Here is a 27,623-nt window from a genome sequence, read left to right on the forward strand (position 1 = left end):
TGCCATTAGAACAAACACCATATATATATATATAACAAACTTGGAAAATTTTCTCCCTCATATTCCAAAGTCTTCTTTATTATAAATTTGATATAATATATATCTTAATAATATAGTATATGGAGCGGCCTGAAGAACTTCAACCTCTCGACTAAGAGAGAGATTAAAAAATATCAAGCATGCAACGCATGAAGGGCAAAAAAAAGCAACAAAATAAAGGAAAAGAAAAATAAATGTAACACTCAACGCCACTTTTTGGGTTCACCAATGTTGGCCCGAACTCATTTTTGCACCAGATGCTCATATTTGAGATATTTAATTATGATACTATATCAATAATAAAATTCTGTCAAAAGTAATAAGAAAAGTAGTCCACTTAGATATTATAAATTCTTATTAGATTATTTATCTTTTTAATGTAGGATCCTTAACATATAGAAGATATTATATACCATTAATTCACTTGATTAATTAATTAACCATTTCTAGTCCATCTCACATTACAAGTTAAAGTTTATGTACTATTTTGGAGAGTTGACATAATTATTATCTGTATTAGAATAGATCCATGTGATCAAGATAATTAATTATCTAACAATCATGTGTCAGCTATTTTATCCTAGACATATCCAACAACATTTAAACGTAGGTCGAAATCAATAAAAATATTTAAATTTAAGTTTCTAAATTTCTTTCATTTAGTAGAAAAGGAACCATATTTGTACTATTTCTTTTTCTTTGAAGCTATCATTCCTTCCTTTTCTTCATCTAGTGTCAATTAAAATATCTATATTGGGTAAATTTAATTTCATTGGTAGATATCTAATATTCCCCTCACTTGTGGGCTGACCTCCCACTCTGATAGTATGTTAAAATTATCTATTTTAAAACTTCAGGGATCAAATAGAAATCTACCTCGAATTTCACGGACCAAAAGTATATTTTTTTCTGGATTCTAGGATCACCGGTGGATTATAGTTTTTTCTTTCCTCCCACCACTATTGTTATAGATTCATATGTGCAGAGACAAAACTCACCAAAAGGGTCATTAGTGGGCTTGACAACAGGCTAGCTAGGCTTTCAATTGATGGGCTCAATGACTAATTTCTAGCTCCCCATAACCAATTTTTAACTTGTGCGGGTTAATTTTTGGATGGAACTTTACTTCAATTGCTACCGTATATAGCCACCCTTTCGAGATGATGTTTGAGGAGCTTAGAATAAATCTATCAAATTCGGACTTAGAAGAATTTGGATGGAAAGAAACAATAAAATTATTTTATAGAAAGGAAAAACATTGAAGAGAAACGGATCAATAAAATTTCATGCGTCTGTTTGGATGTGTATGAGTAACAATATAGACATAATTTAATTTAGCATCTATCCCCTTTATAATTAACATAAATTTGGATTAAGGACACGTATTTTAGTTTTTTTTTTCCCTTGTTTTTTGTTTCTTCTTTTCTAATAAAGCAAAACGTAATTACATTTGGTAATTTGTTTTATTCTTTATTTTTTTCCCTTCATTTTCTTCAAAATGGGAACAATTTTTTTGTTTCTAAAATTTCTGTTTATAAAAAAAAAGGATTAATAAATGAGCTTCACCCGCACGCCATCTTTTCCACCATCAGCACTTAGCAAGAATATTCCATAAAAACAAATCAGATATTCTAAGCTTAGGAACTATTCCCTGCACCCGATTCTATTTTAATCATATTACGACCGAACGAATATTCTACCGATATCACACAAACCTCTACTCCCCAGAATCATTATCATACAATAGTTTTCAATCTGATCAAACGATGGACGGTCCCGCCCTCAGCCCCATCAGATGATACAATGCGAACGCCCGCGTAGGATTGAAATCATGAATAATAAGGTCGGTGACGAAACGAGGTCGTTTTGCCCGAGTCAGAATGTTGACGCTAAACGACGTCGGATGGTGGGGCTTTCATCTTCTTTCTTCCTTCTCTTCATTCGGTTTAGCGCAGAGTTGAGCTGTGAGGTTCAAATCAAAACCTAGAACAGGACAAAGGGGAAGGTTTGTGCTTTGGGCTGCAACTTCGAGTTGGTGATAGTGGTTCATGTTCTTTGATTCTTTTTGTTCTTTAATTCGTCAGTGCTTTGAAAGCAAGCTCTGATCTCTGCTTCCGAGGAGGTTGTTTTGCTTTGCTTTGTGGCGATCCGGAAAGGGATTCGAGATTCTTAATTTGACATGCAAACGGAGGCTAGGGTTGCTGTGATGATGGAAGGGGGGCAGAGAGCTCTCAGTTCTGGTCATGGAGGGGTGGTTTCTGTCGAGGGAGGTGCGAGAAATTTCGCACCTAAAAAGCAACAGTCGCTGCAGCAATCGCAGATAGGGACGGTGTCACAGCTTCTATCTGGAGGAGTTGCGGGGGCTTTTAGTAAGACCTGCACCGCGCCACTCGCCCGGCTTACAATACTCTTTCAGGTTTTTTTTTTTCTTCTTTCGGTTATTGTCGATACTTTTGATTCGTCAATGTGATGAAATTGTTTGTCTAATTGCTATGCTATCGGTACTTTTTTGGTGCAAATTATATGCTAGGTTTGCCCTGTTCTCTTTTTTGTGACGTGGGGGTTACTCTCGGTGTGAAGTTAGGCTTTTGGCACATGGAAATTCTGGATGAGGACTGTTTTTTTATCTCTCTCCAGTTTTTCTTCTTTCGCCAAACATTTTCCTGAAGCTGAATAGCTTCAGAATACAGTCTTTGGATTTATACTGGAGTCATATTGACGACTTTTCCATTATAACTAAGTGAGGTGAGAAATGTACTTTGGTAATACAGGTGGAAGATTTCATTTTCATGCAATTATATTTTATGATGAGAATAGGAATAAGATATGATTAATATAATGAGCGCAGTTGTTGAACTTTTTTTCTTATGCATGAATGATTTTTAACATTCGGGTTATATCCCCTTTCCTTTTCTGGTGCTTGGATCTTTTACTTTTACCCAGATTATCTTTGTGCTACTTTAAGTTGAGGATGAAGATACTGTAGTATGGACGCTCTAATTTGAGTAACATATTTATCTTTACATAATTGCATGTACTGCTGGCATCTATTGCACAGCACACTAAAACTAGAATGTCAAATCATTTTATTATTTTTTGTTCTCTTAAAAATGATTTCAGACTAGAAAAAAAAAGTATACTTTAAGAAGAAAAGTGTGCTTTCCATTATGAACATATATAACTTTGAATTTTCTTTTTGTTATTCGTTAGATATTGAATTTGTTAGAAGTATGTTTATTTACTTTAGGGTTCCTCCATAAACCTTTGTTATAAGATGGCATTTCAAATATCTCATTACTTTCTTCAACTAATAATAGGTTTTTGATTATCTAATCTCTGATTCATTTTATATTTTATTTTAGATGTAGATATCATAATTCAAAATAAAATAAACAAGAGGAAGGCATTTAATTCACGTCCCTAACTGTGCCCGTGTCCTGATTTCTTGAAAACTGGTGGCTCGGCCTGTCTATTTAGTGTTTTGTTCCATTTCTCTGTTGGAATTTTGGGTTGCAGACATGCAGTGTCGTGAATAATGAGTTTGTATGATCTATGCTATTGTTCTTCCTCATTGATGGATGTATAACTGCCTTGTTCGTTGTTGTCATCTCAGGTTCAAGGGATGCACTCTGATGTAGCATTGCTGAGGAAAGCCAGCATATGGCATGAGGCTTCACGAATTGTTCATGAGGAGGGAATAAGAGCTTTCTGGAAAGGGAATCTTGTTACAATTGCTCATCGACTTCCATATTCTTCTATCAATTTCTATGCATATGAACACTACAAAAAGGTTGGTGTTATCTTTTTTATGAAAAAATACCATCATAGAGTCTTAAATCTGGAATTATTTCTTTTGAATTTTTTTCTCCAGTTGCCTTGATCTTAATGAATTGTTTGTATGTTATGTAGTTACTACACATGGTCCCAGGTCTTGAACGTCATAGGGATCACATGAGTGCAGACCTTTTAGTTCACTTCCTGGGTGGTGGCTTGGCAGGAATTACAGCAGCATCAACTACGTATCCACTGGACCTCGTAAGGACTCGTCTTGCTGCTCAGGTGAGATCATATGGTTGGGAACTTCTTGTAAACAGCTGTTTGTTGCAACAAACCTGACTGCCTTGTATGGTGGTTAATCCTGATTTTTGAGCTGTGGTTTTGATAAGTTATTTAACTAGACTGATCTGATATTCCACAGCATTCGTCTTGCTAGACACAAGACAGGCTCATTTGAGATGGCATCTGTAGTCTTTGTATATTCAAATATGATTTTGGCTTGATTGGTTCATCTTTCGTTTCGTCCATCTTTTGAATGGTCCAGCAGGATTTTAAATCATATGTTAGCATCTGCACTTTGTTTTTGCATTAACTTTATAGTTTTGTGCTTTGCAGACGAATGTGACCTATTACAAAGGTATTTGTCATACTTTGCAAACAATTTGTAGAGAAGAAGGTTTTCTGGGTCTTTACAAGGGACTTGGAGCAACAATACTGGTATGCGTTTTACTACCATCTGAGTTGTATTACTTAGGAATACCAGCCCTGCTTTGCAAATATAGCTCACCACTTTTGTCATCTATGCAGGGTGTTGGTCCCAACATAGCTATCAGCTTTTCAGTGTACGAAAGCTTGAGGTCTTTCTGGCAGTCTCATAGGTAAGGATTTTCAAATTAATCCATTAATTATATGGTGGGTTTCAGGCAAACTGTTCGGAGCTATCTACATGTGCTTCTTCATTTAGTCCTTAAAACTTGTTTTAAAATATATTTCAGGCCTCATGATTCTACTGTTTTGGTTAGTTTGACCTGTGGCAGTCTATCAGGCATTGCATCCTCTACAGGTGAGTGATCTCTGATGTGGGTTAATTTTCAGAGAGAATCAATTTCTTTGGGGATGTTCTTTGTTGCTGCAATGTTTCTTGAAGTATCTATCTTTAGTATTTTACGGATGTGAGTGGTTTCTTGGATTTGATCATTTTTCTTGTTGGAAATCCCTGCGGTTCATATTTGATATTTCCTTTTACATGCTGCATTACCGTCAACTAACCTACTATTTTTTATGCTAATCATAGTGCTGGAGCTAGCGAAGTTTTAATTCAACTGCTTTCATTGTTTTGTTAAAAAATGTCAGTGCAAAAAAAGAGGTTAATACATATAGCTGTTTGCCATGCTTTTGATGCAGAGAAACAGGCTGTGGTGCAGGCTCTGCACCAAAGTATTTAACCAGACTGACCCTAGAGACAGAGACCAGACTGGAGTTGTATTTTGTATGGCATATGAAAATTTTAGTAAGGAAGTTGATAAAAAAATTCCATATTATCACCTTAATTTTATTATGTCAACTTAAAAGTTTTGCGTAAAATTGGTCCCCCAAGCATGACAGTGGGGTTTAATGGAGGTTGGCACTATTAATCATATACATATACTAGAATATCATTTTCAGGTGTGAGAGGTGCCCTATCTGAGGTATGTTTCTCACTTGGGCTCTCTTTTACATTTGTCAAACGGGTTTTTGAATCCTTGAAAAGCCTCATCTTTGAGGACTTTGGTCGTGGTCTATTAGTATTTATGAGAATAGAATGGTTCTGTTCTGACTATGCCTGAGTTGTATCTCATGGAAACCTAGTGCTTATGCAAACGTACCAGAAAGGTGCCAGCATGATTGCATTTTGTTTCACTTCTAATTTGAATAGAACGCAATTGATTCTTGTTGAGCGGCTCTGCTGCATACGTCAGTTTGTTTAGAGCATAAGAATTAAAATTGATCTTGTAAGGGAACCAAAATGGTAAACTCTCGAGCTGAAAAGATTAAAATAGTATTCAACCTATTGTTTTATATCAAAAACATTTAGGTGGGTTAGAATTGTAGCTCCATCATCATTTCTTTTCAGCTTTCTGCTTAATATCGTTATCTTGTGCTATCTTAGCAGCTTCTTCTCTGTTGTGTGATTTTGGCTGAAATGTAATTAACTATTTCGACCTCGTGTTAGCAGTTTTAGCCTTACCTTACCGATGTCTAATCTTTTCCTACAAAGTGAAATTGAAGGTCCTCTCTATCTGCTATACTGTACAGCTCGGTTTATATTATGTTACCCACTATAATTTGCAGCAACGTTCCCTCTGGACCTCGTGAGGCGACGGAAGCAGTTGGAGGGAGCCGGTGGCCGAGCACGGGTGTACACTACAGGTCTTCTCGGTGTGTTCAGGCACATATTGAGGACAGAAGGGTTCCGGGGTTTCTACCGAGGGATTTTGCCCGAATACTACAAGGTTGTGCCTGGGGTGGGCATTTGCTTCATGACCTACGAGACGCTGAAGAGCATATTAGCAGACACAAATGCCAGATTGTAGAAAAAGGCTTTTGCTGAAATATGACCTGTGGATGGTGGGAATCCCTCATAGTTTTGGTAATTTGGATTGTAAGATATAACATTTTTCTATGTACAGATAACTGAAGGTTCTTTAAGTGGGTTCACAAAATATACAATACAAAACCCAAAGGGATGGGTTATGTTTTCGTTGGTTCCATTTTCGGAAGGCATTGCCATCATGAGAGAGTCTCCTTCTGATTTCTCAACTGATTAGTGAGTAAAGATGCATGTATTGACTTATATGATGCTGAAAAATTTTATGTTAGCCTAAATGCTGAAGAGTTCCTTATTATTATTTTTTATTGAGTATGATAAAACGGCGAATTCGTACTCATGACCTCTTGGCACTCATGTTGTCCGATTGTCGTAGAGTTATTGTCGTAAGAGTTATGATTTTTTTTTTTTTTTGACATCAGTTGTCGACATAGTACTACCATTTCTGTGGATATTTTCACGTGTACATAATTTTATTTATTGTAAAAAAATCCGGCTAAGCATTTTAATATGCCTATAATATTAACAAGAATTTTAAGCTTGTTTAGAAATGGTAAGATATTCATCTGTTAATTTAAATTATTTTTATGAATGTTTAATTTTTATAATTTTTTTTAGAAATATCAACCGGCATTGATGTTTGATAGACATGATACCCTAATAAAATTCCCAACGTTGATGAACTATTTTGTAATACTAAAAAATGCTTATGTTATTCTTGAGTTTTTGTATATTTAGTTTTAGTTTCAAAATTTGTAAATCTTTGTTTTGAATTTTAGTTTTTGAAAATTCTGTTTTAGAAGTCAAGAATTAATTTAGTCTTTGTCAGTAATTTTCCATCAATCATTTTATGAGAGAATTCGAAGTTTGGCATCTGTTTGCTACACGTGACTTTTTAAATGCTTATTTATAGTAAATATCTAATGAGTTGAATTTGTTTATATATTTTTTTTAGTACAAAATATGTGTTTATGTCGTGTAGTTTAACAGTAATTGACATATATCTTCAATAAAGAAACAATTTTAGTCTGAATACTTCAAACAAAAGGACTATTATTAAAAGTATAAGGTTAAATTTAGATATTTAAAAGTATAGAAACTACAATAAAATAAATTTCAAATTACAGGGAATGAAATGATATTTGAAACAATATTAATGATTATAAATTGATATTATATACATAATTCTAAAAGTAAAATAAATTGTTTGAAAGTTTATGGAAGTTTAATGACAAGATCTAATTATAATATAGATTAAAGAGACAAAAACAAGTTACAAATAAAAACATATCAAAATGGTTGACAAATAAAATCTAATTATAATATTGATTAGATGAAAAAAATAATTATCAAAATAAAATAAAAGAACATTATTTCCCATTTTAGAAATGTGCAAATGAAAATAAAGAAGAAGATAGAGGAAAAAATAAAATCTGCAAATGAAATGGAGTAGAGAAGAAAGTGAGAATGTGGAAAAATAAATAAATAACAATTTAAAAAATGAGAAAATGAAGAAAAATAAATAAATAATCAGAGTTGAGACTTGAGAATGTAATTTAGGGGGGGAGAGTTAAAAATATGATGGATATTTTAATTTTCAGGTCCACATATAATATATGTATTTTATTTTCATAATAAATCCACAAATAACACAATATACGTGGCATGATTTTAATGGAGGAGGTACACTACCGTAGGATATGAAATTTTCCTCATTGTATGAAGTCCTTTGTTATCTTAAGGACCAAAATGGAGCATTATTGAAACTCATGGACAAGGGTAAGAATTTGAACCTTCGGAAATAAACATAAATTATTAAAAAAAAAAAAAAAGAGATTTTAAAATTTAAGACCTAAATGATATTCTTTCCTAAATTTTAATATTTGAATATTCTTAAAATATTAATACTCGTTTGGTTACTTTTGGCGTTTTTTTACATCTCCCTAACTTTTATTCCATTGTTCCCTATTCTATTTTTGTTATCCTCTTGCTTCTTATTTGTTTTATTTGGGCTAAATTATAACAAAATACTCAAGAACTTTGCCATTTCTTTGAAAAAAATGGTCTTGGCCTATCAAAAGTTCAAATACTAGGATCTTTCATAAACATTCCAAAATATCCTTTTGGCAAACACTCGTTAATATTTTAAATACAAATTTGAACTAGTAAAATCCAAAACAACGTGACAATTAACATTTTAATTTTGTCCTAAAAATTTTCTTCCTCCATTGTTAAAAGAGAGTTTGTTTTTCTATTATGTACCAAATTTTGCCCTAACTCCATTTTAAAAATGATAACTTCTTTCACATTTTTCATTTTTTAGATCTAATCCAAACAAACTTCCATATTAATTGTCACATCGTTTTTAATTCTATCATATCAACTTTTCGTTCACAATATTAACGATATTCTTGAAACCTTTAGTAAACAGTGAAAGTAGAAAAGGACAGGAGTATTTTTAAACCAAGGAAATGAAGTGGATCCACCTCTTTTTGACTTCGACCAGTGGGCAGGAGGGAGCTTTGGAAGGACAAAGTTCACAAGTTTTTTCTTTCTTTTTTTTTTAAGGTAATTTAGCCTAACAAAGATGTGAAACTGTGGACAAGAACAGCTACCATTCAGCAAAGAATGGGGAAAGGAAAAGAAAAAAGAAGGAAGCCAAAGAGTTGACACTTTCAACACAAAGTTGGAAGAAGAAATACATGTTATTAGAGAAGAGACTGCTTGTGAACCAGATCCTCGTAGAGCACTGTCTAGACTCTAAACCAGACGTAGAAGAGGGAGTTTCAAGTCTCTCTATATTACACAGGGAAACTTCCTGTCATGCGAATATGGTCGAGAGTTCGACGCAAGCCATACTTATTCACTGCAGAATTTGCAGCTCTGAATCCTTCCCCGTACGCTGCCGAGGCGTCATTCGCTATTTGGTGCATGAAAAACTCGCCCAGTTTGTTCTCAGCAGAAGATCTACCGCCTTTCTTTGACGAGGTAGAGGAGTGGTACGACGAGGAAGAGGAAGAAGATGAGGATGCGCCTGATGTCGAAGGCCCCGATCGAAATCCCGGCATTACTTCTGCTTCAAGCCACATGTAGGAAAGCACTTGACAGATACCTTCTTCGACCTCTGGGTTAAGGTTGCGATATCCTAGCATGATTTCCAGTTATATGATCAGTACTCAAGGTAAGCCATATGGATCAAGATTCATGGAAATGGAGAAGGAAGAAGAAGATGGAGCTTTACCTTTTAGCCGTAACCAGCCGTGCATCAACTCGTGGGCAAGAATAGCACCTGTTAGTAATCTGTAAAAGCTAAGGGTATAAAAATGGTGGATGACCGTAACTCGAAAAAAGAAGGCTCACTTCGCCGTCCTAACATTTCTATCGTGTCGTGTCCGAAAGTGAACAAAAATGATCAGACAGCTGATCTTCTTGGAAAGCTCACACCTTTTAGTTTAAAATGATTCTAACCACTTCCAGTATATGTCTATTTCATTTTTCATGAGTTCCATTTGCCCCATTTAAGATGTAAGTAATCATTCTAGCTTTAGGTACATGGATAAATGTCTTAGAGTATAAAGATCAAGAATGGGTACCTTGGGAGACCATAGAGAACAAGGATGGCTGTAACTTCACATCTACGAATCAGCTTCTGCGGTTGAGTTCTCATTCCTACCAGTCGATGCCCTCCGATCCTTGGCCTCTTGAGAATCTGAATATGATAGAAAAGAACAAGGTCGGAATCTGTAGACCCGGTCGCTTTTCTAAAATTATTGAATGAAAAGACAACTACTATTGCAATTCTACGAAAACGTACACTGGTGACAGTCTGCTCTTCAGAAAGGCATAAACCTCTAGTCTCAGGCATGTGATGGAAGCCCTGCAAAAAATCAGTACTGATCAGATGAACTGCTTTATAGTTATGGAAGGAAAAAAGAGAGTAAAAGATGGTATATTACATGCTTCTCCCCAACAATAGCTTCATTTAGCGCCTGTCTTTCAACTAGAAGCATGGGAATTTGTTGATCTATCCTCATGTTCATCCCTTCATAATAGTCTCGGATGGAATGGTAGAGCGGTTGGCAGTCCCCGGTGTCCATGATAGCAGATTCCATGCATTCTAGGCACAAACTCCGCCCATCTCCCAAAGAAATGTATCTTGCATTCCAAGACTGTAAAATCATGTGGAATTGTAGTTAGAACTAGAGGGAGAAACCTCAACCTCATCCGAGCTTGGTATGCAGATGAATAATTTATGACTTGGGAACTGATCTCAATCGTTTTAATCGATACCTCCAAGCGTTCGCAGCTACAACAACGTGCTGTGTTGTCATGTTCATGTGATGGACAATACTTTTGGGACCAAAAGGGATGACATCTGTACTCGATCAGACCGGCTCGATTCGTAGGGATCTGAAAGTTGGGAACTAAAGAATCAGGATGATCTATTTGATAAAGCAAAATGTTGCATCGAAGTTATGTCATACTAGCTAATGCAAGATACTGATGCGGTCTGACAAATTCATTGATGTTCCTCACAATTTACAAGCAACAGAATATAGAAATTAATGTGCCATAAAGACAATAATGAAATTCTTACAAATTGGTGGCAGACTTCACACTTTGGATGGGTCAGCTCTTTGAAACAGGACTTGTGATATGGATCTTTCCCAGACAATGAAAACTTGAATCGACAGAAAGAGGAACTGGTGAAAAACGACATAATAGAGATGCTTGGCAATCCCATTGTTATTAAATGGTAAATTACTCTGTATAGCCTTGAATTTCAATGAGAAGGATAAGGAAACAGAGTAGGAAGCATTATTAGGAGAAGAAGATTATACCCAGGGCCTATTGATCATAAGAAGGATAGAATATTTTAATACCTCGTGCTCGGTAATAGGATAACCGCAAGAACGACAACGGAAGCAACTCGGATGGAAGTAGGTGCCCATGCATCCCAAATAATTGCCATAGCCAATTGCACGATTGCAGCCACCACAATATCTGCAACTTGAAGGCATGAATATGCATAATTGGATATATCAGTTAAACCATAGGGACACAACCATGATAACAACTAATCCCAAAATAGTATGTTTGAAACAGGAATTTATTGTCTAAGGTAAACTCGTTTACAAGTTAGTAGATCGGCACGACAATTGAATAACATTCATTTGCTGATATGATATAGATGAATAAGACAACATTATACCTATAGTCACCAGGATGGTACTGCGGAGGGGCCACAGAAGGATAAGGAGATAGGTTCATCTTATCCTGCAGTTCTCTAGCAATTGCTTCGTCATTGTCTGTACGCCGTCGATACCCTGAAGAACAAACAGGAGAACGAATCAAGCTTAATGGTTCCTTTTCCAGAGACGATAAATAGAGCAAAATGTTTAAAATCCAAGTCCAGTTTAGGGGATCATACGATTTCGTCGTTTCAAATCTTCAGCCAAGGAGAGTGCAATGGCATGGTCTAGTTCTTCTTTCTCCTTCTGAGCTCGAGAAGGATCCTCCTGTACAAATAACATCTCAATAGTGAACCGTATTTATTCGACCAAGCAGTTAACATGTAGTAAATTCCCTTTATTTGCCCTGTTTTACACTGTGATGAGCTTAAAACTGCCCCCTTGGCTACTTGCAATACAACCCCAGAAGGAAAAATCATGGTTCAAGATTGTTCAAGCAGGAAATCTATTAGAAAATGAATAAACATACCACTGGTTGATTAATAATCAACTTGGTTTCTATTCAAGGCAGTACAGACCAAATAAAACATTGTTATCAACTTTTAGGAACTTTAATTCTTTTCAAAAGAGAAAGGGTTTTCAGTACTTCCAGTAAGCTAAAGAGCAAATGAACTATCATCCCAAATCACTGAAAAAGTAAAAAGAAAATAAAAAAGTCAACTAACACCAGCTGTTACATCGTATGATTTTGTCTGGTAATATGTTTTCAGAACTCTACAAGTCAAACCTTATAACAAGAGCAGAATATGATGATGATAAGCTATAAAAGAAGATGAAAGCAGAAGTTTACCGATGATCTCGCCGGCGCTCTCCGGAACATGTTTTCCTGATCACCAACAAGCTGCTGCGGATGGCGGCTGCCGCCTCCCCCGCGGTTGGCTCCGGGCCGGAAAATCCTGCTCAACCATTTCATCCACCCAGATTTTTTCTCTGCGTGGGAGGAAGCAAAATCCCCTGCTCGTCAAACACAAATCCCGATTCAACAGAAACACAAAGAAAAACCCCTCAAATGCTGCGGTTCCACAAAACCCTCGAAAATCAAAATCAAAATCAAAGAAATGGGTAGCGGACGAAGAAGGTAATTTGCAATAGATACCAGAAATGCAAGGGTGAGAAAGATGATTGACACCTGAAGGAGCCATGGAAACCAATAAAAGGGAAATTTGTAAGAGCAATCGCCGGAATATCGTCCGGACGAAAAAGGGGCCTCAAATCGAAAAGGGCCCAGACCCAGAGAGAGAAGAAGGAGAAATAACGGCTTGGAAATAAAGGGATTGAAGAACATTGCATAAGGCATCGTTAAAAGAAGCAGTAGAGAGAAGAGAGAATCTGTAAGAGAGAAAGGGAAGTGATAGAGAGATTCTTGGCTTGGGAAAGCAATGAAGAGAAAAATAAAAAATAAAAAATGGAGGGAATCTGCTGAGGCGGAGATCAAAAAAAGCAACGGTGGGAGAAGGACTCGGAATCATCTCTTCAAAATGGGGCATAAAAGCCATCTTTTAGAGGAGAGAGTTTTTTCCGATTCCAAAGAATTTTTCAATTTTTTGTTCTCTCTTAAACAGCTTGCTTTTATACTGGGGAAAAACTTTGCTCCGTGAGAACACACAACTCGTTGACATGCTCTCGGGATATTCTTCTTCCAAAATCGCAAGCACCCATTTGGGATTGAGCAGCAAAATTTTTTCTTTTTTTCCTTTTTGATTTACCCATCACCCATTTTCTTCTTCTTCTCCTTCTTCTTCGTTTCTAGTTTCGACGAACAGAACAGACACAGCAGAGAGAAAAAGGAAGGGCTTCTTCTTGATTGATCTGCTTTTTCTCTAAAATGTTGCTTTCAATGGCTACATCATTGATCAAACGATACCCTTTCTTTGAAAGTTTTCCCCCAATGAAAAATCCTCTCGTTTTTTGACCAATTTTTGAAGAAATGTATTCTTACCAACTCACGTCACATCCAGCCGTTTTTGTTCCCGCCTATTTCAAAAGTGTGCTATTCAAGTTTTTTAAATTAATTGGTTTCCGTCGCCTTAGCTGCCATTAAAAAATTTGATAATTTATCATTTTTTTATGATAAATTGTATTTTAGTTTCTTTGATTATCAAATATTTAATGTAATAAAAAAAATAGATGACCGAGGTTTAGGTTTTCTAACCTAAAATAAATACATTCTATTATAGTTTTTGAATTTTCTAATTTGTTTCATTTTGGCACTTGAAATTTTCAAATTTCTTTTATAACCTCTGAACTTTCAAACAAAATATATACATATATATATATATTATAATTATAACTTTTTTCTATTATTTTGCTCTTGGCTCTCCCATACTCATCTCAACCAATATTTGAAAAATGTATGTCAATGTTGAGCATGTTAATACACTTCATTAAAAACTTTTTGCAACAAATTTTAAATGTACGGGTGTAATTGAAACTTTTAAAACATTATGAGTAAGATTAAGAAGATTAAGGACCCAATTGAAATTTTTTTAAATGAATCAAGGCAATTTTGCATATCTTGTCTAAATAATAAAAGAAAACAATATATCTTCTAAAATTATATTTTTCATATGATATTGTTGCATAAGATAAAATAGTTATCTAACTTTAAAGAACAATGTACAATATATTATTTATTTATTTTACACCGAGGATGAACTCTAAAAGGAATTATTATTCAAATTTCTATTATTTTTAGTAGAATTTTGTTTTTTCATGCAAACTTATCAATCAAAAAAACTGCATGCCATGTGGAGAAGCTTCTCTGTCACTTTCAAGCACAACTTCCAGAAATTAGTTTTTGAAGTTTCCCAAAACCAACTTTTTCCCCTCTCTCTCTTTATAAATCCCCATCTGCCACATTCAAACAACTTTGCTTTTTTTCTCTCTCTCAAATTCCCAAGAAAAAGGAAAGAAAAAAAAAAGACTGAAACTTTGATTAAAAAAACTAATGGGTTTGCTTAGATCTGGCAGACAACCAAAAAAAGCTGATGAATTAACACAAAAAAAAAAAAAAATTTAAGTTTCAGTAATACAGCTGTTTGTTTTCCAATGTTTTTCAACTTCCATGTGTATGTTGGTTTAGGTTTGTTCTCGACCCAAGGATCAAAATATTCATCGACATGACGTATCTAACCGTAAATAAGAGGATTTGATATCGATCAATCACTATCGATGTCTCGTAAATGTCCATAAAAATGAAAACACCATAATTAGCCAACAATTAATATAACTTTATATGTTGGTTTAGGTTTTTTCAACTTCCATGTGTATGTTGGTTTAGGTTTGTTCTCGACCCAAGGATCAAAATATTCATCGACATGACGTATCTGACCGTAAATAAGAGGATTTGATATCGATCAATCACTATCGATGTCTCGTAAATGTCCATAAAAATGAAAACACCATAATTAGCCAACAATTAATATAACTTTATATGTTATCTTTCATTATATTAATAGAAATAATTTTTGTAAATTTTTTGATTTACAAGGTATCGAAATTTTATCCATATATTTGTCAAATTAAAATGTTGATATCTATACCAACATCAATATTTGAAATCCTTGGTCAAATAATATAGCTTCAAACTCTCTCCCTTCCATCTACTTGATAATGTTTGGGCTTTTTTCAAAAGTGGTTTTGAATAAATTAAGAGGTTAAATTCTTTCCATGGGGCCAATAAATTAAGAAGTATTTCTGTTTTTTTCTACTCCATGGAATATTTGGAGGATTGATTTTAAAAGTACTTTTCTAAAAGATAAAAATTTAATAAAGTTATTTGTTTTATATATTTTTTTTCTTCCCTTGATTTGTTTTCAGCATAACCAAAACCTGCCAAAAACTGCTTATGGGGCCAATAAACCCCATAAAAAAAAAGAAAAAAAAAGTCCAAGTGGCTTTCTTTTAGCCATCAAAACCCAATTTTATGACATCACCGAAATAATAATTGAAATTATTCATCCTTGCACCAAGTTGGATTTCTCGAAGAATTATTTAAATATTATTTTTATTTTGGTCTATCTAATTTCAAAACGTTTATTTTAGATTCTTATTCAACTTTTTTTTTATTTTAGTTTCTTTATAATTTTAAAGCATCGGTTCCTACTTTTAAAGATGGTCTATTTTGTTTCGATTTATAAATTTTTAATTTAAATTTTATACAAAATAGAAACCGTTAAATAGTACAATTTTTATAGTTACATTTCAAGATGTGAAATATCGCTAAAATTGTAATTAAAAGAATTTTGATAAAACCGATAACCAAAATAATTACTTTTTATAAAGCAATTGGACTAAAATGAGAATTTTAAAAATACATGAATTAAAACAAATCAAAATCAAAAGTAGAGAAAAAAATAATATTTAAATCAAATCTTTTCCAGCCACAGATTACAGCTTTGTGGCTTTTCTTAATTAAAACTAACTTTGAGAACAAAATAATGATTAAGAAAACCATTAGATAAAAAGTGTCCAAATTAGTTATTTTTCACTTTATTTTCTTCCTGACGACTACACAGATAGGCAAATGTATGGCATCACAAAATATTTTTGCAGTAGGAATCCACTTTAATCATCAATATTTAAACTTACATATACTTCACCACATGCATCTATTCTTTTGTGCATTGATAATTTATTACATACAAGTAATTTTTTAGTTAAATTATAGATTTAGTCGAATTCTTTTAGATTTGTGTTAAATAGGTCCTAACTTGTTCGATATTTTTTTAAAATAATAAATCTATTAGACATCAAATTAAATTTTGTATCTGATAGAGTTCTAAACTTTTAATTTTGTATATAATAGGTCACTAAATTAAAGTTGATTTACCTATTAAACAAATTTTTGAAATTTATAACCTATTAGACAATTTTTAAATTTCATGGACTAAACTTGTACTTCAGGGGAGGGACCGATGAGCTATGCTTCCTGCTGGCTTTGTGAGAATAGTTCTAAACATGTTATCAATGAAGAAGTTTGTCGAAGGGTAAATTATCGCCTGTCACGTGTCGACATCAGAGGTCATTACTCACCATAAGGGAAGAACCGGATGAATCTTTATCATTCGGATGATTCCAAGTAGCTTGGCAAGTCAAGCCGAGCCAAGCCATATTTCACCCCTCGGCCAACCTTCTCAAAGAACGAACCGACCTTGAAGAGCACTTGCAGGCACAAAGCACCATACACAATCTCTCACAAGACGCTGCGATTTTCAGACAGTCGAAGAGCCATTGGACCGCTGTTGAAAACCCTGTCGAGAGTTCACCTCTCTATAAATAGTTATCTCCGCCTCTCACACGAGGTACACGGAACTATATTATCTCTCGAGTATAGATCAGACAAGTACTGACTAGAGCATTTAGAATGCTAACTCTATTTTTGTACGTCCCTCCGTTCATCGATATCAAGAGTCCAAGCTTTGCTAAGAGACTTTGGATCATTTTCTTCTTCAAACAAAGTTGATGTATTATATTATTTTGTTACAAACTGATCTTCTGTGTAAGGATTGAGCAAAAGCAACTCCAAAACCCCATATTGAGGGAAAAAAAAAAGGTTATTTTTACCACTTCAAAACCCTTTCTTTTAGAAACAAGCTTCATGTTAAAAACCCTACTTTTAAAGCAATAATTCTTTCTTTTCCTCTCTAAATCCATTTGGGAAGGGATCTGATCTCCTTCTCTGAATAAACTAAACCAAAAGAAGGAAACACAGCTCCAAAGTATTTCCCATTTATATGTATATAATAAGCAAAAGAGAAGAAGGGAAAAAAGTTGTCCCATATTATATATAATTAGCTAGGCATCTGTTCTTGGTTGAAGAAAACGAAGCAAATTTAAAAAAAGGCCCATAATATATTGATTCTTCTGTGATGTTTCTGTGGTTTTGGATTTGATTTTGGTATGAGGAGAATGGGAATAGGGCGGTGTGGAAGGCATCTAGGCATTTGTTGGAGATGTTCTCTGTGTTTTATTTTCTGCTGAGAAACTTCAGAAACCTCTCTTTCTTTCCCTTTTTCTTCTTCTTCTTCTAAAAGCTACTGTTTGCTGAGTCAAGATCACATGGTGTAACAGCTGCCTTATCATGAAGATTCCTAGGCTCACGTTAGAGAGAGATTTTTGGCCTACAATTTTTGTTCATTTTAAGTTCAAAACATGGCAACCTTTTCCATTGTTCATCGTCGACTATATAATTGATCACTACTTTGGCTTTGTGGAGTTTGATTTGAACTTTAAATTGACAAAAATTGTAGGTTGGTTTGTTTTTTGGTTCGATCATTGGAGTAGGGACGAATATTTAACGGTAGAGCTTTTCGAAATTGTAATATGTGTCTTATCTATCGAGAGTCATGCATATGGTAAAAGGAACGAGATGAATTTAGAGATTAGACTTTAACTTACTCGAAATTTATAGGATATTAAATCTTAGGTGGACGACTATCATGATTTGAACTAATTCCCTCCAAGTTCTATAGAATTTACTCTAAACCTTTTTAATTAATGAGTCAACTATGATAATCGGAGAATTAACTTAAAAGGAAAAAGGTAATTACGCTGGCTATAGCTATTTTCTTCAAGTTGCGACAAACTTACAAAATTGTTAGTTTTATATATAGAGCTTGCAATTAAATAAGCACCTTTCAAAAAAAAATTAAATAAGCAAATTAATCATCGAGGTTAAAATGTTCTAATTAAGCAAGACGTCATTTAATCTTCTAAAGATTTCTCATGTCTTTTCTTTCTTTTCGTACAAGTTCTAGCCTTATTCATATAATAAGCTATTAATCGTATCTTAATATGACACCTTCAATTAACGATATGAACTTAATTCAACTAATTAAGATATGTATCTCCGATAAAAAAGGTCGTGAGTTCCAATTCTCACCCTCGCATATTGTTATATTAAAATATATATATATATTTTTTTAAAATTCATATAAATAAATCAAATTTACCCAACTCATTAACTTAAATTCTTGGGTTGAGTGGACTTTTTATTGATAAGCGGTTGAATCCACTGATAACAAAGAGTGGCTTAAAGCCAATGAGACAAGAATTAAGTTTACTGCATATGAACTAACACATGGTTGTTTAGTGGAAAAGACTAGTTGGATAGAAGCTAGCTTAGCATAGATTCCAAATGGGTGTTCAAGATAAAAAGCCTAAGAATTAATTGACCTAGGTGTGAAGCTAGGTTCGTGGCAAAAGGATTCACACACTAACAAGGTATTGCCTATAATGATATGTTCTCTCATTTAGCGGCAAAAAGGTTTACGCAATAACAAGACCCACGTAAGAATCTTTCTTTTTTTTTACTTACTTAAACTTAACGAAGAATGGACGTTACTATTGCATTCTTGTATGGGAACTCAAAACAAGATATTTTTATGAAACAACCTTTTACGCTTCATTGAAATGGGAAATGAGGACCTAGCTAGTATATCGCTTAAAGAAATCAATTTATGTGTCTTGAAGCGATCTCGAATATGTTTAATTTCTTCGATCTCTCAAAATGAGTTTTGAGATGAATTTGTTTTCTGGTACAAAACAAAAGGTTATAGAGGTGGGGATTCCAATCTTTGACATTTAAAATGATCATTAGTTGTATAACCAATTGAGCTATGTTTGAAGAGACAATACTCTATCAACTCAACGTTATTTCAAACTTTCTTCAAATCAAGGACGTGAAGTTTCCAATGAAAGAAGAAGAAATATCCACTTCCCTTATGTGCAAACTTAGCTTAAAGTTTTGTTTTTCTTAGTCCAACAATGTGATGCGGGGTTACAAATGTATATAACGTTCTAATCAATTGAGTTATATTTATTTTTTTTAGTTCCAATAATATATATGTGTGATGGAGATTCAAACATTTGATCTTTTTGTCGAAAATATATACCTTAAACAGAGTGAAAAAGTTGAAGCTCACGAGTTATAACGTTCAAATTGACAACTTAGTGGATAGTTTAATGTATGAGTACACATGTAGGTAAGCATTTGGACCGACTTTAATTTACTACATAATTAGTCATTTAGAAAAGCTTATACCCTCTATTAAGAGTAAATTCTATTATTTATCTACTTGGCTAGTATTCATTTCATTGGGTTAAAAAAAGAGTTCTATCTTAGATCTCTGTAATATCATTTTTTAATAAAAAAAAAATTGTAACCAAGTAGTAGAAAATTTATTTTTATACCAAATTTAAAGACTAAGACATTATTTATTAATTATGGACTAAAATAAGTTAGCAAATCAAAATATAATTTAAACCGAAATTTTAAAGGAAGTGTTCAATGGTGAGAAACTACATAAAATTATAGGTGCAATCAAAAAGAAAAAAGGAGTTAACTAATACGACCACGGTTTAGTTTTTTTCCTTCTATTTTATTGAAACGCACGAATTTATTTTAGTCGGTCAAGGTATTAGTAAATGAACATAACTCAACAATTTTTTTTTCTTTTCTAAGTACAACGTATGAAGTGGTAAATCAAACTTACACTTCTTAGTTGAAGATATATGTCAATTCACCGTTGAATTATGCTCGTTTTAGTTAAGAATGTAAGTTAGGGGTTCGAATCTAATCTAATATTTCTTTTTTTTTAAAGGAAAATTATAAGGGTACTTTTGTCTTTTTGAAGGTCAAATAATCAAAAGTCAAAAGCCACAAACAATAATGAACAAAATGATGAGGCAATTTCAAAATTTGAATCATAAGTTGGGTTATTTATAAAGCTTTATTAAGAAAAAGAAAAATATATCAAAACAAAAAACAGAAAGAAGAACGGGAAGGAAAGAGATTAAAAAAAGGGAAGAGAGAGAAAGAGAAAGAGAGATGAGACGAAAATGTTAAAAAACCTTCCTTCAACATCAATTCGATTTCTAGGTTTTCGTTTTCGTTTTCCATTAACAACGAAGAAGCTCTGACTGTTGAACAAGGGGAAGAAAAAAACAGGTTCGAATTCGTAGATTGAATGGCCTCGCAAGGGCAGGGCGGGATGGACCCTGCTTTATTGGACGATATCATCAGACGCCTCACCGAGGTTCGATTAGCGAGGCCAGGCAAGCAGGTCCAGCTTTCCGAGAACGAGATCAAGCTTCTTTGCGCTTCTTCCAGAGAGATTTTCGTTCAGCAGCCCAATTTGCTCGAGCTCGAAGCACCCATTAAAATTTGCGGTGCGGTTTAATCTCCTTCCCCCCCTTTTTTCCTTTCGATGAAATTGATTCTTCATTGCAAGTCAAAATGTCTTTGACCCCACCCCCCTTCTGGTTTTTTTGGGGGAAGTTAGATTGATGTGTTCGATTTCTTATCTAATTTACCACAGTTTGGTTTTCGAATGGTTTTATGTTCATGCGGAATATGAGATATGTTTGATGGGTTATGAGATTTTTCCATTCTTTTCCGTTTCTCGTTTCTTAATTGTTCTGGATGCCGGTTGAAAGTCCGAATCTTTGACTATTGGGGATATTTATATGCCTTTTTTCATAATGTTTTATGGTATCATATTTAAGATGAAGGAAATGAAAGAGCATTGTGAAACTTTCAATTGGAATAAGCTTGAGAACCCCTTTGGATATTGCGGACCCCAAAATTAGCCTGAAAACCCCAATAGCAATTTTGTCCCAATCCCTGAAAAGGGCTAGAATATTATAAGGAATAGCATGAGGATTCTTATCATGGGTGAAATTTTCTGTTTGGGTAAAGAATGGGTGTTATTTTCTTTTTCAATAGCCTGAGGCATGTGGGGTTAGCGTTTCTGACTATATGATTTTCTTTTTTTCCTTTTGCACTTTCAGGCGACATTCATGGGCAATACACTGATTTGTTAAGGCTTTTCGAATATGGGGGGTTTCCCCCTAGTGCCAATTATTTGTTTCTGGGAGACTATGTGGATCGTGGCAAGCAGAGTCTAGAAACCATATGTCTTTTGCTTGCCTACAAGATCAAGTATCCTGAAAACTTTTTCCTTCTCAGAGGAAATCACGAATGCGCTTCTATTAATAGGATTTATGGGTTCTATGATGAATGTAAGCGGCGCTTCAATGTGAGACTATGGAAAGCGTTTACTGACTGCTTTAACTGCCTGCCTGTAGCAGCTCTAATTGATGACAAAATATTGTGTATGCATGGTGGTCTCTCCCCTGATCTGACAAACTTGGATCAAATAAGAAACTTGTCTCGTCCGACCGTCATTCCCGACACTGGCTTGCTTTGTGATTTGCTTTGGTCAGATCCTAGTAAAGAAGTCAAAGGTTGGGGAATGAATGATAGAGGAGTCTCATACACCTTTGGCCCTGATAAGGTGGCAGAATTCTTAACAACACATGACTTGGATCTTGTCTGTCGAGCCCATCAGGTAGAATCCGCAACCGTTTTCTCCATTCCTCGTTTTGCTTCTCTAAGTTCTGAGATAATGTTGTTGGTTTAGGTCGTGGAGGATGGATATGAATTCTTTGCCGATAGACAACTTGTCACAATATTTTCAGCCCCCAACTACTGTGGTGAATTTGATAATGCCGGTGCAATGATGAGTGTTGATGAAGAACTGATGTGCTCTTTCCAGATTCTTAAGCCAGCAGACAAAAAGGGTAACAAATTCATGGTCCCAACAAGAACGTGATGGCAGAATGCATTTTGTCCTGGTCTTAACGAAGGTAAACTTATTATTCTTCTTTTTTGTAACTTGCATAGGTACTCTATATCCTGTATCGGTTCACTACTTTATGAGTATCATTGAGTTTTGTGTATGTGTGTGCACGCTCTTGTATTCTATCTGCTTGTATACCATTCAAAACACAATAGGCGAAATCCAAGTATATTCTCTGGTTAAAAAGAATAATTGAGAAGTCATTTGCATGTTCTCATGGCAGACTCTGAGAAGAATCGTATGTGTATGTTTATATATTACTCGAAACTATATTGGAAGTGAGACGTAGAATGTTGAGATCAACAAATGAATGATCTTTTAGTTGCAGGTATATTCAAGCACCTGGAACTTAGAAGGATAAACTACTCCACTTCTCGCCTCGTACATGAAATGTAGAAAACATATTAAACTTTACTACCAAACATTTGCCTTTTACCATCTCATATGTGCTCTGTTTGGGTTCTTATTTACTGCTCAACGTATTGAATTCAGTTGGTTGAATGAGGAAAGGAATCTAACTAGATGCTGCAACTCGAAAGATATAATGCTTGAATTTTACTCGCAGGCCTCTGTTTACCTGTTCAGCTGGGAAACTGACTGCAAATAAAGTTGCTCAGCTTCAAAAATTTCTGCAACTCAAGGAAATATATTTGTATGCTGTGAGTGGTAAGGCCTATTCGGAAATTGGAGAGAAATGTTTATGACTGAATGGGAGAGGCCAACTGCACTGGATCAACCCAGAAATTTTCTGTTTCATTTTTATCATTTTTTTTATATGTCTATATATCTGGAAGTACGTTTGTAGAATATTGTAGTGACTAAGATTTTCATGTTGTGGGCAGATTTCTATATCTAAGAAACCTTTAGAATTTTCTTGGTTTATTGATCACTGACAGTATATTGCTTACTTCTGATTCTTCTGATTTTCTTTCCAAGTGATGGATAGTGACTACATTTACCCGAAATTATTCGATGTAGCTCGTATAACGTCACTTTTCACTGTTTATAATCTTTGGATGTATGAGAGGTAAAAGATAAAAGGTTGGTTAACCATGCATCTAACGGTTATAGAAGTGGTGGTAGTCACATTGGGTAGCTACTTTCTCGTAATTCATAGTATGATTTCGTAAGTGGCCCAGGTTATAGTTGTTATGGTATCCATACGTTCATTTTTTCTTGGGAATTTGAGTATCTGATATTCTTGGATGTTTGGGACTTGATCGGTTCTTTTTTTTTTTCTTTCTTACTGGTGGTGGTTATTTTCACAAGATTTGTGCTTGAAAATGTCTCAGACTAATTTCATATTCGTTTTATAATTCATGTTTCATTTGATAATATTAAGTATTGGTTTTTTTTAGTATAAGTCGGAGATTTGAACTTTTGAACTTTAAGAGAAAATATTTATATCGCAACCTTTAAATTGAGTTTGAGTTTGAATTGGCTTAAGCTTGTTCATCAAAAAATTTTATCTAAAAGCATTTACAAGTACCAACTGTCAAAGATTGGAAATTTTCAAAGATGGGAAATTGGTCTGATGTTTTCATAAAAATTTAAAACAGTTGTCGAAAAGTTGTGAAAAGTTTTAAAAAAAAATTGATAATTATTATTGAAGGATGGAATTGGGATAAATTAGATATAAGTTAACTATTAGTCTAGCATAATTTATATAAAATATTCTAAAAATAAATCGTAAAATGACACGTATATTAATCATTTTATTTAATCAAATTTAGTTATTTTAGAAAATTATGCTACCTATTAACATTTTCTATTGTATATACATGTATAATTTCTTTCAACAGGTATGAAAAATAAAATATAAATTTGAATTTCAAATATGGAACAAATTTTTAAAATTATGGAGATTAACAAATTTTAAAAACAAATGTTAAATTTGGTAGTGCCCAGGTAACAATCAAATATAAAATTAAATTTTAAACGTGGAACAAAAGTTTAAAATTGTTGGAGAAAGGAAGCGAAGAGGCTAAACTCGAACCCGAGATCTCAGAGACCAATCAAAACTTAATTATTAATACTATATTTTACTGTAAGCTAACTCTAAGGGGGCTCAAGCCCCTAACGCCTACGTCTTATTGGTCATCATTATCTCCGTCACGTCTTCACTTAGATGACGGGAATAAAACATCCCTAATTTCGAAGAAGTGGTGATTAGTTATTAGGATACTATGAGTAAGTTTTGTATGTAATTATAAATTTAATATCCTGATGGAAAAATAGTGAGAATAAATAATAATAATAATAATAAAACACACATCGAAATTACAATCCACATTTTGGAAATTATTTCTGAGATGGGAGTTATCTTCTTCTCTAAAAATACTACTTTTCCCTTTACAATTTGACCCCCTATTTTTCACGTATTTACTCTAGTCAGTAGTCACCACAACTTAATCAATCCCATGCAATCACCAATCCCTAATATGGGAGCCAATCCCAACCGTCCAAATTAATCTGATCTGGGTCCCACACGTCAGATGAATCAAAAGACCATTTTCAGTTTCAACTGTGGGTCCACTCTCTCCTCTCGGCATATCTGATGGCGTGCCTCCTCAGCCAGAGCTGATACGCCACCGTATTGAAAGCATCGAACGGCTGGGGCGGTGAGTTCCACGAAAAGTGCTGTGCCGCCGCCGCACCCAATCTCTTCATCCGCAGGAGACCCTCCTCATCCACGCGCCGCAAAAACCGCTTCACCCCTTCAACGCCGCCGCCGCCGCCGCCGCTGCCGACGAACACCACCATCTCCTGCCACCTCACCACGTCCATCAACGGCAGGTCCTGGATCGGACGGTCGCAAATCACCACCGGCACGCACCCCAAACGCAAAGCCTCACCAATCCCGGAAACATCGCCGCCGCCGTATTCGAACAAACAAAAGTCGCTTTTCGCCATCTTCTCGGAGTAACTCCACCGCCCCGACGGCGCCTCCGACTCCGTTACAAACTCAGGGTCTTCGATCAACTCCTTCACTAAAGACGCATCTCTCACCCACCCGTACCCGACGAAACCCAGCACCCGCTCCGCCGCACTCACCGGCGCCGGGACTACCGTGGAATCCGGCCAACCGGAGAGCGGAGGCAACTTAATGTCCTTGTGGGGGGTGAACTTCCCGGCGGGCGTGGGGAAGGAAGAGAGCTGGACGGCGTTCTTCTTCAACTCGACGACGTTCCGGTCGGAGGAATAGCCGACGCCGGCGGAGGAGAGAAAGAAATGATCGGCGCCGAGAGTCCGGTTCCAGAAGGGGAGTTCCGTACGAATGGTGCGAACGAGACGCGCGATGGAGCGCGTGGAGAGGTCGGGGGGGAAAGGGAGGAAGAACAAGTGGGCCTCCTCGGGATTGTGGGTCGCAAAGGGACTGCTGAGAAGCGAATCGTAGAAGATGGAGTCGGCCGGAGAAGTGAAGGAGAAGGGCTTGGCCGGAATATAGATGAAGATCCTCAAATTTCCGGCCATGGCTTCGTAATTTCTGGGGAAAATGGCGGCGGAGAGGTAAGGAGATGGAGAGGGGGCGGCGGCGGCGAGGAGAGAGAGAGAGACGAGGAGGAGAGAGAGAGTGATGAGGGAAGCCATTGAAGACGACGGAGATGAAATTGAAATTAAATTGGTGATTAAAGGCCGTCAGAAGAGACGCAGAGAAGAAGGGGATTATTCATTATTCTAAGGGATGACGATGACTGCGACAATTTGAATAAAATAGTGAATTAGGAATTGGAATTGGAATTGTCAAATACAAGCAAAATGGAAAGTTCTTCCGCCGGCGCCCTGTCCATTCCAGAAACGTGTTTCCGAATGGCGACTTTACTGTCAGACGCCACGCCGATTTGCTCCTTCAACTGCTTCAATTGATGCTTCAAACCATCAAATAATCTATTTTAGCTGTAAATTTTTTTCATAAAATATATTTTAGTCTTTACTCTTAATTATTTAACAAAAATTTAAATTTTATTTCTTATGAGTGAATTGTATATCAAGTTACTTTTGTTTAATTTAGAACTCTTTATTTTTATTTATTTTTTAGGTGAATGGAGACTTTTAATTTTTGGAGGTCACTTTTGTTAAGAAAAAATTACAATATTTAGATGCGATGAGATTTGAATCGAATCATGAATGTTTAGTCATCACGTTCATAAGATAAAGATGTTTTCGTAACTTTCACGAATCTTCTACACTAAATGTTCTAGTTATCACTTTATTATTTGGGATTATTTGTACACTAGCAATTCATGTTAAGAAATTTCATATATACATTCATTATATATATATATATATATATATAGTTTTTCTCTTCCTCTTTTTTCCTTTTTTAAATGACAAAAGATTATAAGTAGTCTTCATATATAGCAAACAAATAAACGGAAAGGGCATTTTCATTCTAATTCACCCTATCAAATAGATTTATCAATTTTAAATTGATAAAATATAACATATAATAAAGAAAAATGTAAAAATAGGATTTTATTAAATGACATAAGTAAAATAATATATTTTTATTTTTTACAAAACAGCCTATTGTGCGGTCCCTAAACATAATATGCAAGATGGTTGTTTGTGAAATGTTTTGTTTACATTTTACTATTTTTATAGATTAAAAAAAAAAAAGTTGTAACTGTAAAATATTATTTTTGTGACGCTATTTTTTCCTTTTTAGCTCCTCTTCCTCCTAAAAGAAAGCATGAAACGAGATAAAGTTTTATCATGATTGTATTAAAATATATATATTATAAGTTAAAAATAATACTTTTAGTCCATATAGTATTATTCATTTAAGTAACAATTTAATTCCTAAACTTTAATTCATAACGGATTAATTTATATATTTTCAAATTAATAACAGTTTAGTATTTGAACTTTAGTATATGTAGCAGCTTTAGTCCTCGTTGTTTAAAATTTGTAACAACCTAATCTCTACTTGAACAACCTCATCAAAATTAAGTGTTGATTTTTGTTACAAAATAATTTAGTTTATGTAATTCGTTAACCCATTTGTTCTTCATCAGTTTATCCATCTACATCTATAGAAACTCAATTAAATCTTGACAACATTGTTTATGATAGAAACTAAATCATTACAAATTTTAAATTACAATGACTAAATTGTTGAATATAAAAGTTCAGAAACTAAATTGTTACCGATTTAAAGTAAAAAAACTAAATCGTTACAAACTAAAATGTCCTGACTAAATCGCTACTTGAATGATTTTTTTAACCAACACTATATTATAAACACTATTCTTTTCAGAAGACTATTATTCATTTAATTTTTGGTTCTCAATTTGGTTATTTAAAAGCAAAATTTGAAGGAAA

General features: G+C 34.6%; 4 protein-coding genes across 8 annotated transcripts; 2 read left to right on the plus strand and 2 right to left on the minus strand.

The window, feature by feature from the left end:
- The first annotated feature begins 1,917 nt into the window (after window positions 1-1,917).
- On the plus strand, window positions 1,918-6,704 carry LOC111010060 (uncharacterized). 3 transcript variants are annotated; one of them, XR_002601313.2, is made up of 8 exons: window positions 1,918-2,455; window positions 3,653-3,829; window positions 3,949-4,098; window positions 4,432-4,533; window positions 4,624-4,694; window positions 4,812-4,879; window positions 5,221-5,326; window positions 6,148-6,287. XR_002601313.2 is itself a non-coding variant. In XM_022283344.2 (7 exons), exons 1-7 carry the CDS (start codon window positions 2,219-2,221, stop codon window positions 5,259-5,261), a joined length of 846 nt encoding a protein of 281 aa, XP_022139036.1. In that variant the 5' UTR covers window positions 1,918-2,218; the 3' UTR covers window positions 5,262-5,760. The 3 variants fall into 3 exon arrangements, 2 of the variants coding, with proteins under 2 accessions (XP_022139036.1, XP_022139035.1); XM_022283344.2 differs by lacking the exon at window positions 6,148-6,287 and having other exon boundaries at window positions 5,221-5,760; XM_022283343.2 differs by lacking the exon at window positions 5,221-5,326 and having other exon boundaries at window positions 1,919-2,455; window positions 6,148-6,704.
- A 2,353-nt stretch (window positions 6,705-9,057) lies between these two features.
- On the minus strand, window positions 9,058-13,444 carry DAR2 (DA1-related protein 2). 3 transcript variants are annotated; one of them, XM_022283199.2, is made up of 12 exons: window positions 12,752-13,444; window positions 12,446-12,609; window positions 11,835-11,922; window positions 11,616-11,730; window positions 11,287-11,413; window positions 11,001-11,084; window positions 10,694-10,813; window positions 10,360-10,572; window positions 10,218-10,280; window positions 9,997-10,112; window positions 9,645-9,703; window positions 9,058-9,548 (listed from the first exon to the last, which is right to left on the minus strand). In XM_022283199.2, the coding sequence occupies exons 1-12, from the start codon at window positions 12,795-12,797 to the stop codon at window positions 9,205-9,207; spliced, it is 1,539 nt and encodes a 512-aa protein (XP_022138891.1). In that variant the 5' UTR covers window positions 12,798-13,444; the 3' UTR covers window positions 9,058-9,204. The 3 variants fall into 3 exon arrangements, with proteins under 3 accessions (XP_022138891.1, XP_022138896.1, XP_022138892.1); XM_022283204.2 differs by having other exon boundaries at window positions 11,287-11,407; window positions 12,446-12,585; window positions 12,752-13,443; XM_022283200.2 differs by having other exon boundaries at window positions 11,287-11,407; window positions 12,752-13,442.
- A 6,969-nt stretch (window positions 13,445-20,413) lies between these two features.
- LOC111010031 (serine/threonine-protein phosphatase PP1 isozyme 4) lies at window positions 20,414-23,205 on the plus strand. Its single transcript, XM_022283293.2, has 4 exons — window positions 20,414-20,826; window positions 21,448-22,007; window positions 22,080-22,305; window positions 22,864-23,205. Exons 1-3 carry the CDS (start codon window positions 20,625-20,627, stop codon window positions 22,269-22,271), a joined length of 954 nt encoding a protein of 317 aa, XP_022138985.1. The 5' UTR covers window positions 20,414-20,624; the 3' UTR covers window positions 22,272-22,305; window positions 22,864-23,205.
- A 1,334-nt stretch (window positions 23,206-24,539) lies between these two features.
- On the minus strand, window positions 24,540-26,214 carry LOC148209259 (putative glycosyltransferase At5g03795). The gene has a single exon (XM_088116999.1). The coding sequence runs from the start codon at window positions 25,887-25,889 to the stop codon at window positions 24,819-24,821; it is 1,071 nt and encodes a 356-aa protein (XP_087973125.1). The 5' UTR covers window positions 25,890-26,214; the 3' UTR covers window positions 24,540-24,818.
- Window positions 26,215-27,623: the final 1,409 nt, after the last annotated feature.

Source organism: Momordica charantia (genome assembly GCF_013281855.1).
Source record: "Momordica charantia cultivar OHB3-1 chromosome 9 unlocalized genomic scaffold, Mcharantia_2.0 BLBB01000009.1, whole genome shotgun sequence".
Classification (NCBI taxonomy): Eukaryota; Viridiplantae; Streptophyta; class Magnoliopsida; order Cucurbitales; family Cucurbitaceae; genus Momordica; species Momordica charantia.